Source organism: Gymnogyps californianus, chromosome 2 (assembly GCF_018139145.2).
Source record: "Gymnogyps californianus isolate 813 chromosome 2, ASM1813914v2, whole genome shotgun sequence".
In the NCBI taxonomy this organism is placed as follows: Eukaryota; Metazoa; Chordata; class Aves; order Accipitriformes; family Cathartidae; genus Gymnogyps; species Gymnogyps californianus.
The window spans coordinates 135,123,460-135,145,151 of record NC_059472.1 but is presented as its reverse complement, the minus strand read 5'-3'; the positions used below and the strand labels follow the sequence as shown (position 1 = coordinate 135,145,151).

Genomic DNA, 21,692 nt, shown 5'->3' with positions numbered 1-21,692 from the left:
GACCAGCTATTTAAATAATCTTAAAAAAAAAAAAATCAAATAAACACTATCTATGCTTTCCCTACAGAGAAGGAAAGATTTCCCTCCAACTGCAAGACAGCCTTTTTATAACTAACAATTTGTAATTATCCATTTAAAAGAATTAAGCCAATTTAGTTCTAGCCAGAATACAAGCTAAGTTCTGCAGCCTGATGTGGAATAGGAGCACAGACATACTCCTGACCACTACCAGAAATTACAAGAGTCAGCACAGCTGAATGCTGTAACAGCAAAAGTATTTTCCTAAATCCAAACCATATTATTCCAAGTTTGTACTATAACTTGTGAACAGAACTGGGGATGGGGGGAACTAAACCTCAGCTACATTCATCATAGCTCTATTTACTAAATTGGAGCCTTTGATTATTTATACCAGCTGAACTGTGCCCCAGAGTTTATGGTCAGAGGTGGGCACAAACCAAGTTGCATTGGTCATGGTTAGATGCCTACCTGAACAAGTAAACCTCTAATAGGTACTTCCCACCCACAAAGGCTGTAGGAGGTGAGTCCCTTAATAAGAAACACCAGCATTAATTAAGAAAGTGGAGGTACACCTTTTAATAATTAATAGTGAAAGAGATCTTCTAAGAAGAAGGGCAGTGGATGATAATATTGAATAATTCAGCACTATAACCAAAGGAACAATGGCACAGTAACTTTAGATGTGAGCATTTGCAACAAAATCCAACAAAAACATATGATATGCTGATGGCTTGTTCTGTTCAGGAAAGGGTATACATTCAAGATACTCCTTCCTATCCAGTAGGCATCAAACAATTTCTGAAACTGGTCTTTACAACAAAATTAAAAGCAGCTGGTAAAATAGCACTGAATCAAGTGACTTTTTATACTGGGCTTATGCTCTGCCAGACTTGGGCCCAGAAGATCAGAAGCGTGGCCCAGTAAAGGCAGTAGCACCAGTCAGTAAATCTGCATTCCCAATAGGCCAAATTAGCCACAACATCAAGTCAGTTTAATTAGCAAGGGGGAAAAAAAACACAACAGATTTTTCACTCATCCTGTCACTTCACAAAGCTCCAGCAGCAGGGATAGTCTGTGTGTAGTTTAGAAACAAACAGAAAGCTTCAGCAGCTGTTGAGCATTCAGATTTAATTTGTGGTCACAAATATTGGAGAATTTTAATTTGTTGCCTGGCTAGCAGCTGAGAGGTAGATATACATCAGTTAAAAAGCAACAAGTCTTTGTTATTGCATGAGGAAAAAAAATGTGTATTATATTTAATTGCAGAAGTCTGGCAAAATATCAAAGAGCATGGAAAAAAGATGGGGGGGGAGAAAAAAGATCCGAGTGACAGACCAGGAAAGACAAAGCCTGCTGCTGTTCAGCCTCTTTCTGTCTCACTGCTGGCAAGGATTATTAGCCTGCTGCGGCTTCCCTTAGCAGACGAAGGCCAGCCAAATTACATAAAACAAAATGCTTTTGGAATTTCCTTCTTAAATTGTTTTGATGACAAGTTCCTATTAAGAATTGTGAATTCACCAGAAAGTAGATGCAGCTTCCTCTGCCTACTAGGAACTGACCATCACTTCTTCTCTGGCACCAAACCCTGATGAAGTAAAACTAGTGCGCTATGTACCCTTACAGACGTCCCAAAGGAGGAACATATGTCTCCTTGTATCTTTGTGAAGCCCAGCAAAAAGATAAGAAAATATCTTGGATGCTATTTCTGCAACACATGTACACACTGAAGTAGCTGGCAGTTATTAGATTTGTTGTATTTATTATAAAGCATCATACAGCAGCGTCCAGCCCATGGCGAGTCTGGAGATAGGATTTTGGATGGTACTAGTGAACTGGGACACCATTCAAGCCAATTAAAAATAGTAACAAAACCTTGGTACTGACTAGTAGGAAATTATTCATAAAGGATTTTGTTTACCTGTAAATAAAAATATTTAACCCTCAAACTAAGGAAATATGCAGATGTAACTATGTAACAAGAGGCACAGTGGAAATATGACTGTTAATAAAAATTTTAAATACAAATTTTAAAAAGAGAAATAAATATGCAGATGAATAGCTAGTAAAACTGTAACAGTACTCCAAATAATACAATGCCCTGGAAAAATAAATCCCTGGATGTTTCCTTTCGATTACACAGGGGATCAGGTCATCGATTACAGACACGTACTATCATGAAAGGGGCAGGGAGGAACCTCTCGTTCCCTAAACAACAAAATGGCCGAGGAGATGCCAAGCCTCCTCCAGCCACCCTTAGGTAAAGCCCCAGCAAGTTTCCCTCTCCTCAGCTCATCTCGCAGGCAGGCACACAGCCAGCGCACACCCATCGGCCGCCTCCGGCAGCGGGGCAGCTGCCGCTGCCAGCTCCAGGGGCCGGTGCCCTGGGCCCGGGCGGGGCAGCGGGCAGCTCCCAGCAGGCTAGCCCCGTTCCCCCGCCCCGGGGCCGGCGAGGCGGAGAGGCCCCGGCGACCTTCGTAACAATAGAGGGGGAGAAATGGGTGCGGAGGCGACACCGCCCCCGATCGAAAACCGCCCGGGAGGCCAAGCCGGCTCCCTGCGGCGAGGCCGGGGTGGAGCCCAGCCCTCCGGTGCCCGCAGATGACGGGTAACGGGTTCAGCAGCCAGGGCCGCCAGCCCTCCCAGCCCCCTCCGCGCCTCCTCATTTGCATGTTTTTACCTTTGCGCCCGGGAGCGGCCAATCAGCGGGCGCGGCGGCGAGCGCCGCTCACCTGCTGCCGCCGCGCCCGCTTGGTGGCGGCCGGCGGGGGGCGGGGCGGCGGCGGCCTCCTGGTGCGCGGTTCCCCGGCGGCGGCGGCGGCGGCGTCAGCGTCGCGATGGTGTGCGGGGGCTTCGCCTGCTCCAAGAACTGCCTCTGCGCTCTCAACCTGCTCTACACGGTGCGTGGCCGCCGCGCTGAGGCGAGGCGGCGGGAGGGGCGCGGGCTGCCCCGGCGGGGTCTCGGTCGCCCTGCGGGTTCCGCCGCCGGGTGGGGAGGGGAGGTGGCGAGGCTCACTCCGGCCTGAGGCGGTCTCCTCTCGGCAGGCTGGTGCTGAGGGGCCGGTGGGGGGGAGCTCCGAGCCGGGGCCGCCGGTCGGTCGGTCGCGGCCTCCGGCTGGGTGGGGAAAGTGACACCGGTCAGGCCGAGCTTTGTCACCGCAGGGACGTGGCTCCCCGGGATCAAAATCTAGGGCGATCCGGGAGCGGGCGGCACGGCGAGCGCTGCCCGATTGGGGCGGGGGCGTCATCTGCGCTCCCCCGGCGGGCCGGGCCGGGCCGGGGAGGGGGCGGCCCCGTGGCGAGGGCAGGCCCAGCCCGCCTGTGCCCTTTTTCCCCGTCTGGAAGGGTCGCTGCGCCAACCCAGGCGTGAACGAGGAAGGGTTTGTTTTGCTATTCCACAGCCAAGGAGCAGCACCGAAGTGAGTGCAGTTCGGTGAGTGACAAGTGCCATGTCGGTGTATTGGGCCCTACGAGACCCGTACAGACCAAAGCACATTGGAGAGGGAGGGGGGTGTGCTGGAGAGGCCCCCAGCCCCCTGGTAAGCGGGCTTCCCTGCTCTCCCCTGGGATGGACCAGTGAGTTACAAAGTCTGGCTGCTTCGGGGTGGTGGGAACGTGTGTGAGGGGGAAAAAAAAAGTAGTATGCTAAACTGAAATAACTGACTTGATGGGGAGCTCCAGGCAGGTGCCTGCTTTTGTTTGGGCAGGTTGGAGGACCTGTTTGCAACAGAGAACAATAAAATCTCCGCTTGTGGTATAGCTGTGGGGTTTTGTCCTCATTATCTATTTTAAAATGACACAGAAATAGCAAGAAACAGGTCTACGTGTAATGGCTTCCTCTCACAGCACTTCTGGAGAGGTAGTATGTCCTCTGATGTTTCATGTTAATAACTGTGCTTGGGGATGACTTTTGGCAGACTGAAATTGGGGTCAGCCAGTGCTTGCGGGCAGTTGTATCAGTGCTTTTCTGAAAGCACTGCCCAATCTCGACTGAAGGCAGGACAGGAGAACAAACAGGTCTAACGCTGTTCATCAGAACAAACAGTTCTTATAGCTGGTGTTTACTGGACCTGATGGTAATCACCAGCATGGAGCATGAATGGATGTAGAAGTGCCTGTGCTGAAGCCAGAGTTGTTTGTTGTTATATTCTTTGGTGTATGAGGTGACCCTCGTTCCCTCAGAAAAGACCAGAACAAAAAACGTAGTGTAGGAGAGGCTGTGCTATTGCGCATGCTTCATTGGAGGAGCGTGCGGAGTGGAGTATGTCCCTGAAAAAGTCTCTGGAGCATGCTTAGGGAGCCCAGCCTACCCGCTATGAAAGTTACCCGGGATCTCGGTGATGCTATGGGTTGTCCATGTTACCCCCAGCCACAATAGAGTGGAACAGGTAGGCATTGCCTCGTTTGGCATCTGTAGTTGGAGATAAGTTTAGTGTATGGAGACTGTCATGATGGAGGTAAGTTAGAATCATAGAATAGCCCAGGTTGGAAGGGACCTCAAAAGATCATCTTGGCCCACTTTTCGTGGGATTGCCCCGTCCCAATGGATGGGTTATAGGTGAATTGTCCCATCTTGATTTCTCTTTTCAGTCAACCAGAGGTTAATGCAAGACTTCTGTTTGTTATTGTTGTTATTATTGTTATTATTTATTGAGTGACAGAAGAGTGAGAGAAATCTGGATCTTTCTAACATAATACATGCACAAATCTCATTTTGATGTCATGTGGACAGCAGGTGTTTTTTCTGAAGACACCATCACTTATTCCTACAGCCATATATTAACCAGGTGTAAGGGATCTGGTAGGTCTTTTGGGCATATTTGGCCTCAGCCAAGGGTGGGTTGATCTTTGGGACCTCTGTAGTTCCGTTTGTGGTACCTGTACAATGCACCTATGACCTTAATCTTGCTCTAATGTCTCCTTGAGTAGAATTTACTTTGTGGGTGTCACTTGGTATCTTTCACCTAACCTATGCAGAACATATGTTTTTGTTGAAGGGAAGGAATGACTTCTTTGAATTATAGTAACTGAAATATCTGATTGTTATTGCTTGTGTTGCTTACTAATTATAGGCAAGTTCAAGACTAACGCTTTTAAATTCTGAGTTGCAGAAATAACATTTGAGGTGTTTAGTTGGCCTGGTGGAGTTGATCTAGCAAAATGCGTGGGCTTCTCTGTTCTTTGGTTAGACAAAAACCTGACAATACAGGACTTGGGTTGCAACAGCGCAGTGAATGATGGGCTTATTTTTTCCCAGCTGGAAAAAAATACAGAAGACAACCAGAGCAAGAACTTCATCATCATCTTTTTAAACAATGTTAATTCACAGTAATAATTGGTGGGAAGGGACTAGTGGGGGTAAGAAGGGATATAAGGTCAAATAGGTAACTCTTCTTGGATATTTTTCTAGCTAGCATTATATGCTTGGAATGAATTAATACTCAGAACTGGATATTGGAGGTTACAGTTTATATTCTGCCTTTCTTTAAAACACTCCTAGAAAAGACTATTGGAGCTTGATTTATTTTTTTTTTTTAAATGCTGTCTTGTTTTACTTTTTACAGTAGTACACCAAGAAAAACACATGTTGTGGCAGTAATAAATCAGTTACTGGTTTAAGGCAAGAAACCAGAAACCCACTAACCTAACTGCTCGCTTAACGTTCTTTTCAGGGGGTACTTTGCTGATGACTTTTGGTTCTTCTCTGGCCTAAGTTAATGTCCTTAGGCCCTGATTCTATTTTTAAATTTATTTTATATGAGTAATTCTGGCATCTATGCTGAGTCTTGCTGACTTCAGTATGGTTCCTTATGGATATTGGAAGAGTAGAGAAAAATAATTGAGACAATTTGTTGACTCTATATAATGATGTGTATTGCTGGAATAAAGTCTTACATGGAAGAACTGTCTGCATACAAGGACCTTTAAAATACTAGTTTTGGGTATCTGACCAATTTTATTTATTCAGTCATATTTACATTTCCCATCAAATGGCAAACCCATACAAACTGTTTCAAATGCCTGTCCACAGCGTTCAGCCAAATTCAAGGATGTGTATGTAACTCAACACTTCTAATCTTCCAAGTATGAGAACCCTAGATGCTGGCTCCACCAATATTTGCTCACTTTAACCAGACAAGGATTTCCTTAGGTAGATAGTGTTCCTTCCAAGGAAGTCTTGAGTAATTGTGTGGAAGTGTGAACAGTTGATATCTTATTTCAAATCAGATTCTCAGAAAGGGAAAGGAAATTCCTAAGTCGTACCTAGTGATGAAAGATTGAAGTGGTAGCTGGGCCACAAGATTAAATATTTAGATTTAAAAAAAAAAAAATACAGTTCATTTGGATGGTGTGTGCTGTTTTTGTCACCCAAGCAGCTACTTAATTATTGCTGCAGCAGCAGACATAAACTGTTTGTTGTCAGTATGTAAACATCTTGCCTTTGTTTTGATAAGCAGGCTTTCAGTTTTTCTTACACCTAGAGTGACCATTTGCTTTAAAGTAAAACATATGCTACCTTTACCATGAAAAGTGTGTATTTTTTAGTAGCACAGAGTTCATTCCACAAGAGCATCCATGTTTCCTCTTAACACTAGAAAGTACTTTTATCAAAATCATTTACTTTTTATAACACTTTGTTCTCTGAACTTGTTTTCTAGACTGTCCTGGTTTTTGCATCGCTTTCCAAAGCATTGTATTTGAAAGGGTTTTTTTTCTATTGCCGCCTGTTGTTCTCTGGGTGCAATATTTACTGAAAGTGTAATTAGTGCATTTCTGTCCTCTATCAAAATTGCTTTTCCTGTATTATGGAAGTATACAAAGATGAGTACAGAAATTCTCAGGTTTGGACAGCACGTGTTTGGCATGGTAGGGTTTTTAATAGTGTTTGTCTAGTTGCAGCATTCCTGATGCAGAAGGGTGAGCATGTTGCATCTTCCATGCAGATCTGCTAGCTCCATCTCCTTCTCTCTGCATAGGGGAAACCTGGTGTTTGTGGCAGGGTGAACATTTGGATTTTCCTAGGGAAAGTGACTGTTTTCCATGTTTTCTGATAATTTCTGAGCACTGTAGTGGCTACGCGGAGCCAGGTGCTAGCAGACAGGAATTAGAGAAACAGTTCTTGGCTCATGTGCCATTTTCTTTCACAGTGGTAAATAAACCTGTGATCTCTGAGTTCAATTCCATTTTGGTTTGTATACGCTTGTTTTCAGCTGTAAGAAACGACCAGTAAAGACCCTGCTGTTTGCTGTGTCTGACGGTCTATGGTCAGCATTTAGGAGTACAGCGTCAAGACTTTGCCCCAGCACCAGCCTGTGCTGGGCTGGTCTAGCTCATCGTCCTAACTGGATGCTCAGCAGATGGGACATGTTTCCTTGGAGCCATTTCTGTCATTCTCAAGGACATTTTGAAGGCGGCAGTATAAGCTGTGCTATCTAGTCTTGACATGTAAATAAAACGGTGGTACAGAAGCTCCTAGGTATGTGGCAGGGAAGGTTAATGTTGGTCATGTCAGTTTAGTCTTGGGGGGGGGGGGTGGGGTGTGTGTGTTTTGTTTTCCTTGGCTTTTTGGGAAGGTTTCTATGCTCACACTTCAAAACACGGAAGAGTGACTAAAGCAAAAATATAGATATGTATTTTAAGACTTTTCGTCAGTGCTTGGGAATGCCCTCAGCTATATTGTGTGTCAGTTTATAGCCAAAGTGACAGCGGTTTGTGGTAGCAGGTCAGAATTGAGACATGTGCTGGGTCTGTAGACCAGATATGGGTGGGTTTTGTTTTTTCACTTGTCTTGCGCAGAGTGCATAGTGGCATTTAGAGCTAGGAAGGCAGACTGTGTTTAGTGAAAGAACTGGAGAACAGGGCACAGAAGAAGGAGGCTATATGGAGCATGCTATGTTTTAATACCACTGATGTTTTCAGCCATCCTGGTGGTGCAGATGGACACTTTAAAACCAGAACAATTATCGAGAAGCCCTTTGAATGCCCTGTAGTAGCCTTGTAGCTTAAATCATTAGTTGTGTTCTTTCTACTGTTGTTTTCTTGTTGAGGGAGATACATGTGTGGAAGAAGGATCTGTGGGATCACCGGGCTTCCTGAAAACGTTTCGTAACTTCTTAAAAAAACAATGAACAAACAAGCAAGCAAAAGTAAACCTTTCAGAAGACAGTTGTTCCTGCTACACAGCAGAAAGCTTGCATTTCCAAAGACCAGGGAGTATAAAACAGGTTAAAATTCACTGCCATTTTGATGTGAAAGAAGCTTGTTACATGGTCAAAAACAATTCAATCCTAATTCTTGGCCAATAACATGAAGAACTCTGAACTAGGCCTGAAACTGAAAGAACTGGCTTTCGTCATAAGAGACAGGAATGCTGCCTTGCAAATAAATTGCTTGTTCCACATCATGTGTCTCCAGGCTGTTCAGTCACCAGACTACTGATCACTCTTCATTTAAATAAGTCATCTAAAGGTGGAAGATTTTGCTTTCTGTTAGAAATCCTTTGGAGGTACCCAGAGCTTTTCTTACTGCTCAGCCTTTACTTTGCTTTCAGTAAAGCTGGAGAAGTATTGTAAGGAGATAAAGTTGCTTACAGGCTGGCTAGCTTACAGCTGTGATAGAAATCAATTTAGCTTAGTCTTAACTTGCTAAAGATGCACCACTATATACTGCCAGTTGTTTTAACGTGGTGTTTTTACCGGAAGAATTGTCTTCTAGATTCAATATGACTGTGCAGAAATGGTTGGCCAAATTGAAAGGGAGGGTGGTGGAAATCTCTACCTTCAAAACACATACCATTTGAGGTTTAAATTTTAAAGCCCCCTTAAAAGAAGTGGAATATGAACTTACACGTGGAGAGAGAGGTTAGGGAGGATGTGTTTCATGATGTGTGTAATATCTCTGGTTTTAGTTCCTGTTTCATATCCAGCCTGACAGCTATTCTGTAAATATTTCCTTTGCTGATACCAGTGTAAATGCTATATAATCTCTTTACCTGGGAATGGCCAGGCTGTATTTCTTGAAATTTAAGTTCTGAAATGCAGTTTTTACTAATTCCTTTTTGGGCTGAGGCTACAAGAAAACAGTGGGAACACTAACTTCTGTGTATGATTTCCTTCCTCGCGAGCAGTCCAAGCTAGTTGAAATACTGAAAAGTTGCTAGTTAGTCAAAACAGATTTGCTTGTGGCTTGCTGTTGAAGAAAGGAGGAACTGGTTTTGGCATTTGAATTGTTTCTCAGTGGCGTTGTCTAGAGAAATCATTTGTCAGTATGTTGGGGTCTTTTTGTAATGTAGACTATAAGCTTGTGGATAAGTACACAAGGGGTAAGTGGGAAGAGAAATAAGCTTTTCCAGTGCAACAGTGAGGGAAATGAGCAGCTATGTGCACAGGAAAACTTGGATTTAAAGAACAGAGCAAATTAGGAGATTTTTTTTTTTTTTGTAGGAGAAGTAGTAATTTATGCAGCAGTAAGGGAAAAGAGAACCCCAACAAGTACTGTAAAGGCTAATGCTTTAATCATGTCAATTAGAAGTTAACTGGAGAACAGGACAATCAAACTTGTGATTACTTTACCTCTGTGACAAAGAAATTCTTCTTTGTCTAGAAATTGTTATTTTTGAAATATCTCTGAGGTTCAGATGTGTGTGTATGTGTATATATATGTATAAAAACACCGTAATGGAAGTCACTTAAAGTAGAGTCTGATCTATTCCACTGATCTTGAACTTTCAGTCCCTAAAATCTTTCCTATAGAGATGCTGACATTGGAGTAACGTTTTGTCTATTGGCAATATGCTTGATTTTCTTAATTTTTTTTTTGACTCCGTAGAACAAGTACTCGATATCATAGTGAAAACTACTGATCTTCACTTAGGATTCGCGCTACCTATAGGTTTGTTATGGTAAAGCATTCACTTAGTTTCAAATTGATGAGTTTACATATTGGATTATACTAAGCCTGTGTCTGCGTGTGTGCTTTTTAAATAAGGTTGCTAGGGTTTGTATTGATGGAGAAGATAGTATATAGTAAATGAGGATGTTAAATTTAGAATACTACCTGTCACCCCCCCCACACACACACTTCCCATGACTCTGTGTTGCTTTTCTGGTTTGTGGACAGTATGTGCCTGTAGCATCTTTCTGTGAGACAAATTGCTCCAGCTTGAGATTGTAATGAATTCTTTTGCTCTTAATGCCCGTTGGCTTTCTATGTAAACATGCCTTAAGTGAATGGGACCTTTTAAATAACTTCTGAGAACAAGACTTATACTTGTGTTTTTGAAGCTGTGTAAGTACTTTTTGAAGAATCATTCATTGCTCTTTTATTGAGACACTTTCTTACTGCTTGTAAGAAGGTGTTTTGTTGATATGGGGTTTAGGAGCTATTTAATGAGCTAGATGGTACAGAAGAGTCCTTGGTCAGTGCTAAGTCTGTCTCTTATCTGCCTGTTAAAACTTTGATTTTTGGTGTGGAGAGTGGCAAAGTTTCCATGGTGAAAGAGCTGGCTGTGGTGTGTGGGAGTGTTGGTTGGAAGGGACTTCTGGGGCTCATCTGTCCAGGCTCCTGCTCCGAGCAGGATTACAAGTAACGCTTGTTTGCCAGCTGTGGCTTTGTCTACTGAGTCATGAAAACCTCCGAGAACAAAGATTATCACCTCTCTAAGTACGACACCAAACCACCTTACAGATGATTTTTCTAATGTCCAGTCTGAACCTCCTAAGCTGTTACTTGTGATACTGAGAAGAGTTTGCCTCTGTTGTTCTTGTAATGGACCTTCATCTTCAGTTGCTATTAGATTATCCCTAGGCTGCCTCTTTGTCAGACTAAACAAACCCAGCTCCATCACCTGCTTCTCGAACATCATCCTCAGGGCTCCAGGCCGTTTTGGTGACTTTCCAGGTTCTCAAATTCCTTTTCGACATGGGGGGCTTGAAATAGGACACAGTATTTGAGCTGCAGTCTCACCAGCATTAAGTTTCCTTTGATTGCATTCCTCTTGGCTTTCCCCGTTTGCAATGAGAGCAGACTCTTGGCTCATATTCAACTTGGCAACCAGTTTACTCTCCAGATCTATCTCAGTAAGGCTGTTGTTCAACCAGTCTGTTCCCAGGCTCCACTGAAGCACCCCAGGAGCAGAATTTTGCACTTGATGAGGTTCCTGTTGGCTTATTCGTCAAGTTTATCAAGGTCCGTCTGAGTTGAATCTCTATTTGGAGAGTCAACCACTCTTCCCTGGTTAGTATCATCCACAAATTTTCTGAGGATTCATTCCATCTTATCACCCAGGTTGTTGATGAAGATACTGTATAATATTGGCCCCAGTGTCAGCCTTTGTGGCACTCCTTACCCGCTATCAGCTGGATGCTGAGCCATCAATTACTACCCTTTAAGCTCAGCAGTCCAGCCAGTTGTCATTCAGTCTGACAGGCCATTTCTCCAACTCATGCCTTTTCAACTTACTAATGAGACTACTGTGGGAAACTGGATCAGTCCTAATCACTAAAAACTGGACTATGATTTCATATATTTCTGGTAGATTTGTCAAGCAAATATTTGAAGTGTTAGTAACCAAGGCTAGCTTTATGTAAGTAAACTCATAGAGGTAAAATGGAGTTTCACATGTACTTCAGTCTTCGAAGGATGACGCTGTTTTCTTTGGGGGAGGTCTGGTGCTGTGAAATGTGGTTTCAATAAAATAAAATGTGACATTCAGAAGCTCCATAGAGAGTCCTTTTTCCTTTATTTTAGGTGACCTTTTTTTATAAGTAAATAAAGCTTGTACATTTACAATGTACATATTACTCATTTAAAAGTAGTTAGGGTCACTAAGTGATTCTGTTTCAAGTACGTTTTACTACAAAGTCTTAGCAGCTTCACTTTTAGAAATATTGCATCTAAATCCTTTTGTTTCGAAACACTGGACTAAGCACTGTTGAGCAGTCATTTCTAGCGGCTAAACAGTGCCTAATGCTGAGCCTTGCATTGTTTTACAGACTTGTAAAATCTCATCCCAAACCAGCTTATTTTTCCTGTTTGTAGTAGTGTGTGTTTTTATTTTAGTTTTTCACATTATGGCACTATAAAACTACATATATATATATATATATATGTAGTTTTATTGCTCAACATTCAGATAGTCCAATCCAAACCTGAAAATGGAGGAATAACCATAATTTAATCTTTCAGTCAACATGCAGAGTAGTCAGGAACTTAGTACTAAATCTGTTTCTGGAATGGTTTGTAAACCTGCAGTCTCCATTTCAGTTTTCAAACACGAAGTCAGTTTTCCACAATTTTAAGTGGACAAAATTGGAGTAGCCGATAGTTATTTTGATCGAAATCATGTATCTGCCTGACTGGATACAGCACTTTCACATAGCTTGCCAACCAGAGCCCAGTAGCATGGATCTGTGATCATACCAAATTTCCAGACATTTTAAGAAATTAGACAAGGGACAACTTTGTCATGTGAAAGAAGAGAAAGTATAGCCTTGGTATTATGGAGGTAAAGCTTGAAAATGAGACTGATGGCTCTAAAACTAGAATGTGATCAAAAGAGAAACTAAACTCACTTATTTTATTTTTCAAAGCCAGTCACCTGATTCCTGAACATCTGGGGTTCAACAACGGATTTAAAAACCAGAGAGGCTTTTTTTCCACTTGAAAGCCATAGCAGTTTTAGATTCAGTATGTGGCTATTTCTACCAGAAAAGCTTTTTGGGCCAGGAGGTCATGGTAATAACTTTTAGTGTCATACACACTGTTTTCATGTACATATCATCAGAATAATAGAAGCTGAGATGAGTAACAGCAGCAAGAAGTAACTGGTACCCTGCAGCTCATGCACTGCATTTATCTAGTAGGTGTTTTAGGCACGGATTTTGTTTAGGTCTCTTCTTTTGATTTTGATGCTTTAAGAATAAAATTCATTTCATCTAATTGTTTTAGACCTCTTATGAAATGAGCAAAGAGCTGAACAAACACACATTTTGGTATCCTGGAGGCAGATCGGTGAAAATAAAGATTTGCAGTCGTAGCTCAGGCAGAAGAAAGAAGTATTGGTGAAAATCATTAGGAGCAAAGTTTCTTCTGCTTTTCTTTGTGAAATAAATTGAAATTTGACATTGCCTTTGAGATTTGTTATGAGATAACACTTTGAAGAGCTGTGTAGTGGCAGTGTGAGTTCAGTGCTTAGAAGTTGATGCAGAGCATGGGACGTCAGCCAGCACTTTCTGGTTGGAAATTGGGTTATGGGATTTCTTTTGTTGTTCACTTCTGACGCTTACATGGAAAAATAAATCTTCCCAGTGGTATGAGACAATGAAATAAAGTGAATGGGCATAGATCAGAACTGGTAGGTCTTGCACTTAACTGTCTGATTAGCAAGGCTAATTTTTAATGTAATAACATCAGGAAGTTTATAGCCTTGTGCAGCATGCATTGAGAAATCTGTCTGTGGCAGAGCCAAGGCTTTTTGTTTTATTTTTTCTTCCCCCCTCTGTAATTTAGATTCATGATGTCTTGGCCCTGTGTTTTGGTTTTAAATAAACATGGTGATTAAAGCTTTTTGTTTAAGAGAAACAAAGACAAATGTAAATTAATCCTAAAACTCTACTGGTATTGAACAATTCCTTTGAATTTTATATCGTTCTTTTGTCTCTTCATTTGGTAAGAGAGAGGTGTAGCTATGACAAATACCTTCCTTTTCTTCTTGCAGACTCTCTTAAATTTCTCGTGTGGATTACTGGCTTTTGGTAAAAATGGTTTTTTGAGATGTGTTCCTCTGTGAACATACGGAAAGAACACCCACTGTGTTGTGATCTTGATGAGCATCACTACTTGTTTTACTAGCTTTCTTGATGTTATCTTAGATTTCCATGTTTCAAAAGCAGCATTATATAGGTCAGTCTTCTAAAAGGTACTTAAGCTGAAAAAATATACAGACATATTTGGTATTAAAACCAACAAAAATGCCCTGCTGTAGGGTAAGTATACTGAAATGATAAGTTGGAAATTTCCTCTTTTGGGGTTTGTGGGTTTTTTTTTCACCCTGCTGGATAAGCAGTAAAACATCATGAGATATGTCTTGTTTGAATGGAAACTGGTCAGGAAGTGTACGTGCTTGTTCTATACTTGTCAAATAAAGCCAAGTAGTTGGACTAGACAAAGCACTTACGGTTTTGTTTTGTTGTTTGGTTTTTTTTTAATAGTGATACAACTTCTGGGTATTTTTTGGTGAGGTCAGGATTTTGGGAAGTTAAAACTTGCATGTTGAATTGGTGTTATTTAACAGAGAACATAATGGGCGATATGTTACACATAGGTCTAACTTTCAAACAAGAGAGTGTTAGGCTTCTTGTGTATTGGACATCTGGGTTGGCTGTGTCTGCTGCTTCCCTCCTGCTGTACCTCATTACAGATTTCTCTGCAGCTTTTCATGTTGGAATTTTTTTTTTTTTGTTCTGCGTTTTTGGCATGGAAACAGGAAAGGCTGGAGCTTCCTCCCCGTATAAACAATAAATCCCCGTAAACTAACTGCACCAGATTCTGCCTGCCTTCCCTGAATACCATCTTTAAAAGGAAGGAAACGGCATAAGACTGTTTTGGGTATTGAAATAGGATTGACTTCATAGTAGAGCTATTTTCTTGAAGAAATATGTAGCGGAGACAGGGCACCTTTATTGTTTTACTACATGAAGTCCTTGAGATACAGATCTAAAAAGTATTTTTGTGTGACCTTGTTAACTGTTGTGTTGTATCATCAACTATGTAGAAGCTTCTCTAATGAATTATTACAGCTGTATTCCTGATTACAGTAAGTTTGGGCAAAGTGCACTTTTTTACACGTTCAGAGCTGTGGAGCTGTATATCCTATTTTCTTTAAATATACTGCCTCTATTTCGGAAGACATCTGGAATTTTCATTCTTCCATTCTGTGAATTCACGCCGATGATTTTTAGCTAACTTGTCAATTCTGTTATAATCTTCAGTTTAGTGTCTCTAGTCAGTCACAGGTAACGCAACACGGCTTGACTTGTAGGTAGATTAAGTTGTAACAGCTCCACATTAACAGTGTTGAAGAATATGTGTGCCTTAAAACATCTGGAACTGAAGTTACCTCTACGATGAAGTGAAGGATTGCTTTGTTTAGGGTTGTGCTGCTTCTCTTTGCACTGGAAAGAAAAATTGTACCTTTCTAATAGCAACTTTAATGTAAAGAATGTAGCTGTGTGTAGGTTGAGCCTCTTTTAATATGCAGACTAACTTTTTGTTTTCTCTTCCCTCCAGCTGGTAAGCCTGCTGCTGATTGGAATTGCGGCATGGGGAATTGGCTTCGGCCTCATCTCTAGTTTCAGAGTTGTTGGGGTGGCAATTGCTGTAGGAATCTTCCTCTTCCTTATTGCCTTAGTCGGATTGATTGGTGCGGTGAAACATCATCAAGTATTGCTATTCTTTGTATCCTTCTGACGCATTACATAGATTGCAGCTTGGTTCAAGCCATGTAAACAACCTGCTCTGTCAGCTGAGGCTGATGTGGAAGGTGCTTCAGAAACGGAACAGAAATTCACAATCTTATTTTGGTCAAGTGCAGTCTAAATTAAACTTCCTTCCTGTTTAGCTTTTTTCCAGCTTCCTTTTTGCTCCCTTGTTTGTGCTTTAAGGACAGAAGTATTCACGTCTCCTCTTTTTAAAAATTAAAATATTTTAATTTTTTGAGAGCTTTTTATGGTGGGTCACTGTGTCACAGGTGCCTCTTGCTGTGTGCTCAACCCTACACCAAGCTAGAGTATGTGAACTATTAATGTTTAATGGTAGAGAAAGGTGATACTTCCAGATGGCGAGCTGGTTGTAGCTGGCAGGGGAATGCATTGTGGGTAATACAGGCTGTCAAGAAGCACTTTCTTTTCATATCTAGTCTTTAATTGCAAACCCAGACTAGAAGTGAGCACCGGCCTTCCCAGTGTGCTTTGCTGCCCCTTTATGCTTACTGACGTTGTGTAAGCAGTCTGTGGTGCTGCCTTGCATAACAAAATTGATCTGTTTGGATGAGAAAAGAGATTCATCAGATAAAATTATTATTTTTCTGGTTGTGGTCTGTGAATAAATAGTGACCTCCACTTTACAAACAGTTTAATTGCATGAGATAAGTATCTGCCTCTGAACACAGCAGCCAAATTGTGAAGACAGTGGCTGACTTTCAAAATGTGATCTTTAGTATCGAAGTTTGTTCTTTTTGTTTTACACTGTTTTCAGATGCATTAGATCAAAAGTGTGTGAGGCTGTGTTCCAAAACTCTCACTTTTTTTTTTAATCTAGGCTAAAGTTATCTTTTGTAATTAATTACAAGACTATGTCATTGAAGAAAAAAAAATTCTGAATATGCAATACCCAGAAAAATATTTTCTTTACTACTTTATTTAAGTGAAGTATCTTGGAATGACAACATAGTCCCTAAAGCTGGAGAAATTGGCTGTAGATTTTTCTCTCTCAAAGCTCCTTTTATTAACTTCTCTGCTCATGTTGTCTTGCTAGGCAAGAAACACCTAACCCAGAAATACCAGCTATGTATAGTAGTAGCCAAAAAGAGATAATATATGATGATTGAGATCTGAGAACATTATTTGGATCATCTTTTCCACATCCAGTCAGACGTTACTTCTGTAGTTATTTTGTTAAAGGACCTTTTGTTATCCAATGGAATAAGGAATACCATTAGGCATATGTGTTATAAAAGCAAAATTAATTTGAGAGTGTATCCTTAACTACTGTTTCCAGTACATGATTATTCTTTTGCTAGTCTTTATTGTCCAGTTTTCTGTCTCCTGTGCCTGTTTGGCACTAAACAAGGAACAGCAGGTAAGAAAAGTTTCCTGACTTCTCAGTTAATCTATAGCACAATACTATAAATATGTGTGCATACACACACACATGTTTTTACATATATATTCACACATATATAGTCTTCCACAAAATGGGGAGAGCGAATTTTAAGAAAACCAGGATTATCCTTTTAAATAAGGACTAGACCTTAGGCAGTGCTGAGCTGTGGTAGCTAGAAAGAAATACATCTGGGTTCTAAAATTACTTTCAGCTATCTTTTTTTTTTTTTTTTTTTGTAAATTGTTTTGGTTTTAAGCTTCCTGTGTAGGTTTGTGGTCACAAGTGTAGCAGCATGATATCTTGACTATATCATGTGTTCAGCAATTCCAGATAAGCTGATGAAATCTACCGTAATCATAATGTAAAGGTGATAAAGCCACTGAACTGTTCTGGTGTAACTGAAAAGATTGTGACTACATTAGGAACAGAGGTGACCCTTAAGTATGAAAGTAAAACCAGCTTCCATGGGTATGGAGACTAATTCTTACTGCATAAGAAGCAGGCAAGGGTACAGTGACTAAATAATCAGCTTCCTACATGTAAGTGCACTTTTTGTTTAAAGTCTGAGCAGTCCCAGTTAGATTACTTGCATGTCCCATTACTAGTGCTGTTACTGGGTTTAGGAAAAAGAAAGGAAGAAAACTAATTATAACCATGAATGTACTGCTGGTAGGTGCTGCTATTTCATTAGCTACTGTCCTGGTTTCGGCTAGGACAGAGTTAATTTTCTTCCTAGTAGCTGGTATAGTGCAGTGTTTTGGATTTAGTAGGAAAATAATGTTGATAACACTCTGATGTCTTCAGTTGTTGCTAAGTAGTGTTTATACTAAGTCAAGGATTTTTCAGCTTCTCATGCCCAGCCAGCGAGAAGGCTGGAGGGGCACAAGAAGCTGGGAGGGGACACAGCCAGGACAGCTGACCCAAACTGACCAAAGAGCTATTCCATACCATATGACATCATGCCCAGTATATAAACTGGGGGGAGTTGGCTGGGAGGGGCGGATCACTGCTCAGGAACTAACTGGGCATTGGTCGGCGAGTGGTGAGCAATTACATTGTGCATCACTTGTTTTGTATAGTCTTCTAGTATTATTATTGTCATATTATTATTATTATCATCATTATTTTTCCTTCCTTTCTGTCCTGTTAAACTGTCTTTATCTCTACCCACGAGGATTTTTTTTTTCAATTCTCTCCCCCATCCCACTGGCTGCGTGGTGCTTAGTGGCCAGCTGGGATTAAACCACGACAGCTACACAGGCTGTTTGAACATTCAAGTCATTCTTTAGTATATGATCCTGTTAGAGTTCAGGATCTGAAGGTTTTAGTTAGGGAATTATCAACTTGGCCTAGTGTATTCGTTTCCAATGAAATGCTAAACGGTTCAGTTAATATAATATGTATTTGCTTATGCCTTCTAGAGTCAACTTCTAGAGGTGGGATGGAATAACACTAACAGCGCGAGAACAGATATTGAGAGAAATCTGAATTGTTGTGGATTCAGAGTTTTTGATCTGAATGAAACCTGCTCCTCTGTAAGTTCAAGTGTGAAAAAACATAACTTTCTCTCATTGTGTTTGTTCAAAAATGTACAACTGTTTTCATAGTTGCAGAAAGCAGTTTTTTAACAAATGTGTAAGGTAGTTGTTACAATGATACTAAGCTCTTTTGTTAACTTACTGGAAACATAATCACAGAGCACCTTGCAAAGGTTGTACTCCATTGTCATTTATATACTTGCTTTTTTTGGAGTCTTTTAAAACTGCTAGAGTTTTGTCCATGGCTGGCAGTCTTCTATAGAGCTAACTAGATGCTTTCAATCAATGAAGTGTTATCATGGAGTGCAATTCTCTGTTTGTATCTGCTACAGGATTGTTATAGAAGTCACCAGTGTCAACCATGTGCACCGATAATAGAAGAATATTCTGGAATGGTGCTGAGATTTGTTGGAGGCATAGGACTCTTCTTCAGTTTCACAGAGGTAAGTGAGTAGGAGGTTAGAAAATGGAGTGCTTTTTCCCCAGTTTTAAGGCTTTGTTTTGTGAAACAATTAATTTTAGGGGGTTTATTACAGGAACTCTCAGTACTATCTCAGGAGTCAAATAATTAATTGGGTCAAATTTTTCCAGGCTATGAACTTGCTTAAGTCTGCCAAAAGGAGGGCTTGTCTTTATTCAACACTGGGAGTTCTTGCAACTTTATGTTATTTAGACCACAAAGTGCAACTAGATAACACATTAAAATGTGGTGCTGTAAAGTTTAAGTTTTGCAGAAAGTTAGCTATTTGGGTTTACCATTCTCCAAAAGTAATAAAAGAGTGCCGTTGCTTTACCTTGTTCCCCTATTCTTCCTGCCTCCCCCCCCCCCACGCGTGCACACACGGTCTTTGGGGCGTTTTGGTTTAGGGATTTTCTTTTTTTTTTTTTTTTTGGTGCCTCCTGTAGTGCAAAGATACAGTTGTATGATGAGTGAACTGTATTTTAAACATCAGGTTAAAAAGGTCTTTGACTCTTGCTTTAGTACCGAGATGATACATATACTTGCTTTATTGATCGGTGGATAAAAATCCTCAGAGCAGGTCTTCCATAACCCCACAGCACAGCATGTGAAAATACTCCTCCTGCTGCTTAGCGCAGTTTTCAGAAGGTTTGTAGATACTAAAGCAACAAGAGAGAGCAACTTAAACGTAATCACTGTGACATCTGCCCTCAATTTCTCTACTAAAAATGTGAAGCTGCTGCGGGGGGGAAGGTGGTTGGGGGGAACGACAGAATTTGTAAATGTACTAGAAAAATAGCCTTATAGTTAAGCAGTAACTGTAAAATGAAACAATTTGGAGGATTTGTTTATCATTACACTAGAAACAGGTTTATGAATATTTATCATTTGGGGAGGGGGAAGAATAACGCTAGACATGCCTATGGGAAATATTTTGCATTGCATTGCGATATAGTTTTGGCTTTTTTGTTTTGTTCTTCTTTCTGTGGCTAGGTATGAATTCTTTCTGAGAAGGTGCATTCTTGTGCGTTCTTTTTTCTAATTAAGAAAGCTGGTGTGTGGTTGTGCAATTTTAGCGATAGTAAAATATCCTAAACTTGTGTACTGGAAATTCATTGTCAGGATTTTATGTTTAAAACAAATTTTGTAAAACTGATGGAAGATGGGGTAGAGACCTTCTGTTTAATAAGAATCTTTGGTTTTTGTTTTCAGATTCTGGGAGTCTGGCTGACGTATAGATACAGGAACCAAAAGGATCCCCGTGCAAACCCTAGTGCATTTCTTTGATAAGTTTATAAAGGACTGAATCTTTTCTCTGTACCATCTACTTCAAAATACTGATTCTCCGTAGTTTGGTATTTCTCTATAATAGGGATTCTACATGTACCCAAAAGAAAACTTTATTTCCATCAGAAATTTGTAGTTTTCATATTTAATTTCCCACTATTTTTCTTCTAAGAATCACTATCTTGAAGTAGACAGGTTCATTCAGTAGCTGGGCAGAGTCAAACTACTGCTCTTAGCTGGTTAAATAACTCTGTTAAGACTTCAGTAACTGATGTGGTGAACTCTATACAGTGAGTTTTATAGCACTACTGGCTTCTCTGGTGTCCAAAAAAACCCCAAAGTATTTTCTGCTGTATTCATTGATTATAAAAATTCACATGATTTCTCACTGAAATGATAAAAATATATGGTGGATGGTTGGACTGTATGATTTGATGAGGCTTTAGGATGAACTCTGGTCAACTTTTTTGTCTTATTAATGGTCTCCCATTTTCCTGTTAAGGTAAAAATAGAAGCTAAAGATGCTATTTTCTGTAGTGCACATAAGTGTATGTTAATGACTACTGTAGTCTTCACCCCTCCCCTTCCCTGTTTGTTTTGGCTTTCTGGTAGCTTTAGAATTTTGTTGAGAATAAAAATGATTCTTTACTTTTTAATGGATATCTTCACTATGAGAACAATGAATGAAGAAAACCAGGAGAATGTCATCTGCAGCTGATTAACTTGAAACTTTTTTTTCTTTGACAAGTGAATGAAGTTTGGTATTTGCACAACATCAGAATCAATAGTGGTCTGTCATCTTCAATGTAAGAAGCTTGATGTCTGGAAAGTTGTTGTACAGCTATTTTTTCAGATGGTGTAAAATTATTGTTGTAATAACTCAGCAGTGTATATTCCTCTGTCATCCAGCTAACAGTCTTGATGTCATGAGAGATTGAATGATGTGTAAAAAAGAAAGAAAGAAAATAAATAAATAAATAAAAGGTTTCCAGTAGTTTGTTTTTCAAAAAAAAAAAAAAAAGAAAATAATTAAAGTTAGAATGGTACATTATCCATGTCGTAAGTGGTGTCTGAGCTGAAGGAAAGCATGGTCCCTCTTCCAACCTGTAGTAGAAGTGATGCATCAGCTGGAACATCAGACATCTAAACACCTGAGGTGCATAATGTTCCATTTGTTTCTAATCATACTGAATTGCAGACCTGTACTGCACCTTTTCTTCATTCAGTTGTGGTAGGCAGCTGCTGTAGCCTGACAGATGGCTCTGCAGGAAGAAAAGGGGAAGAGTATTAAGGCCATCTGCCAAGGAATACAGCAGCTGAGCGAGGTGGAAGGGAAGACAGTGACAGCAGACCGAAGTAGGTTCTCATACAGTCTCCCTTTACTAGGGAGATGCCTCCTTGCTCCTGCAAAGGAGGTAAAAAGAAGTTGAAATACATGCCCATCGGAACACTGGCAGACTTTCACTTGCCCAGTACTCCTAAAGAAGGAGTTCTCTCGAGGTTTTAAA

The 21,692-nt window shown here is 40.7% G+C and overlaps 1 protein-coding gene across 1 annotated transcript; it reads left to right on the top strand.

The window, feature by feature from the left end:
* Window positions 1-2,833: 2,833 nt before the first annotated feature.
* On the top strand, window positions 2,834-21,171 carry TSPAN13 (tetraspanin 13). The gene is made up of 6 exons (XM_050891732.1): window positions 2,834-2,918; window positions 15,307-15,474; window positions 16,795-16,875; window positions 18,321-18,434; window positions 18,770-18,880; window positions 20,110-21,171. Exons 1-6 carry the CDS (start codon window positions 2,856-2,858, stop codon window positions 20,182-20,184), a joined length of 612 nt encoding a protein of 203 aa, XP_050747689.1. The 5' UTR covers window positions 2,834-2,855; the 3' UTR covers window positions 20,185-21,171.
* The last annotated feature ends 521 nt before the right edge of the window (window positions 21,172-21,692 follow it).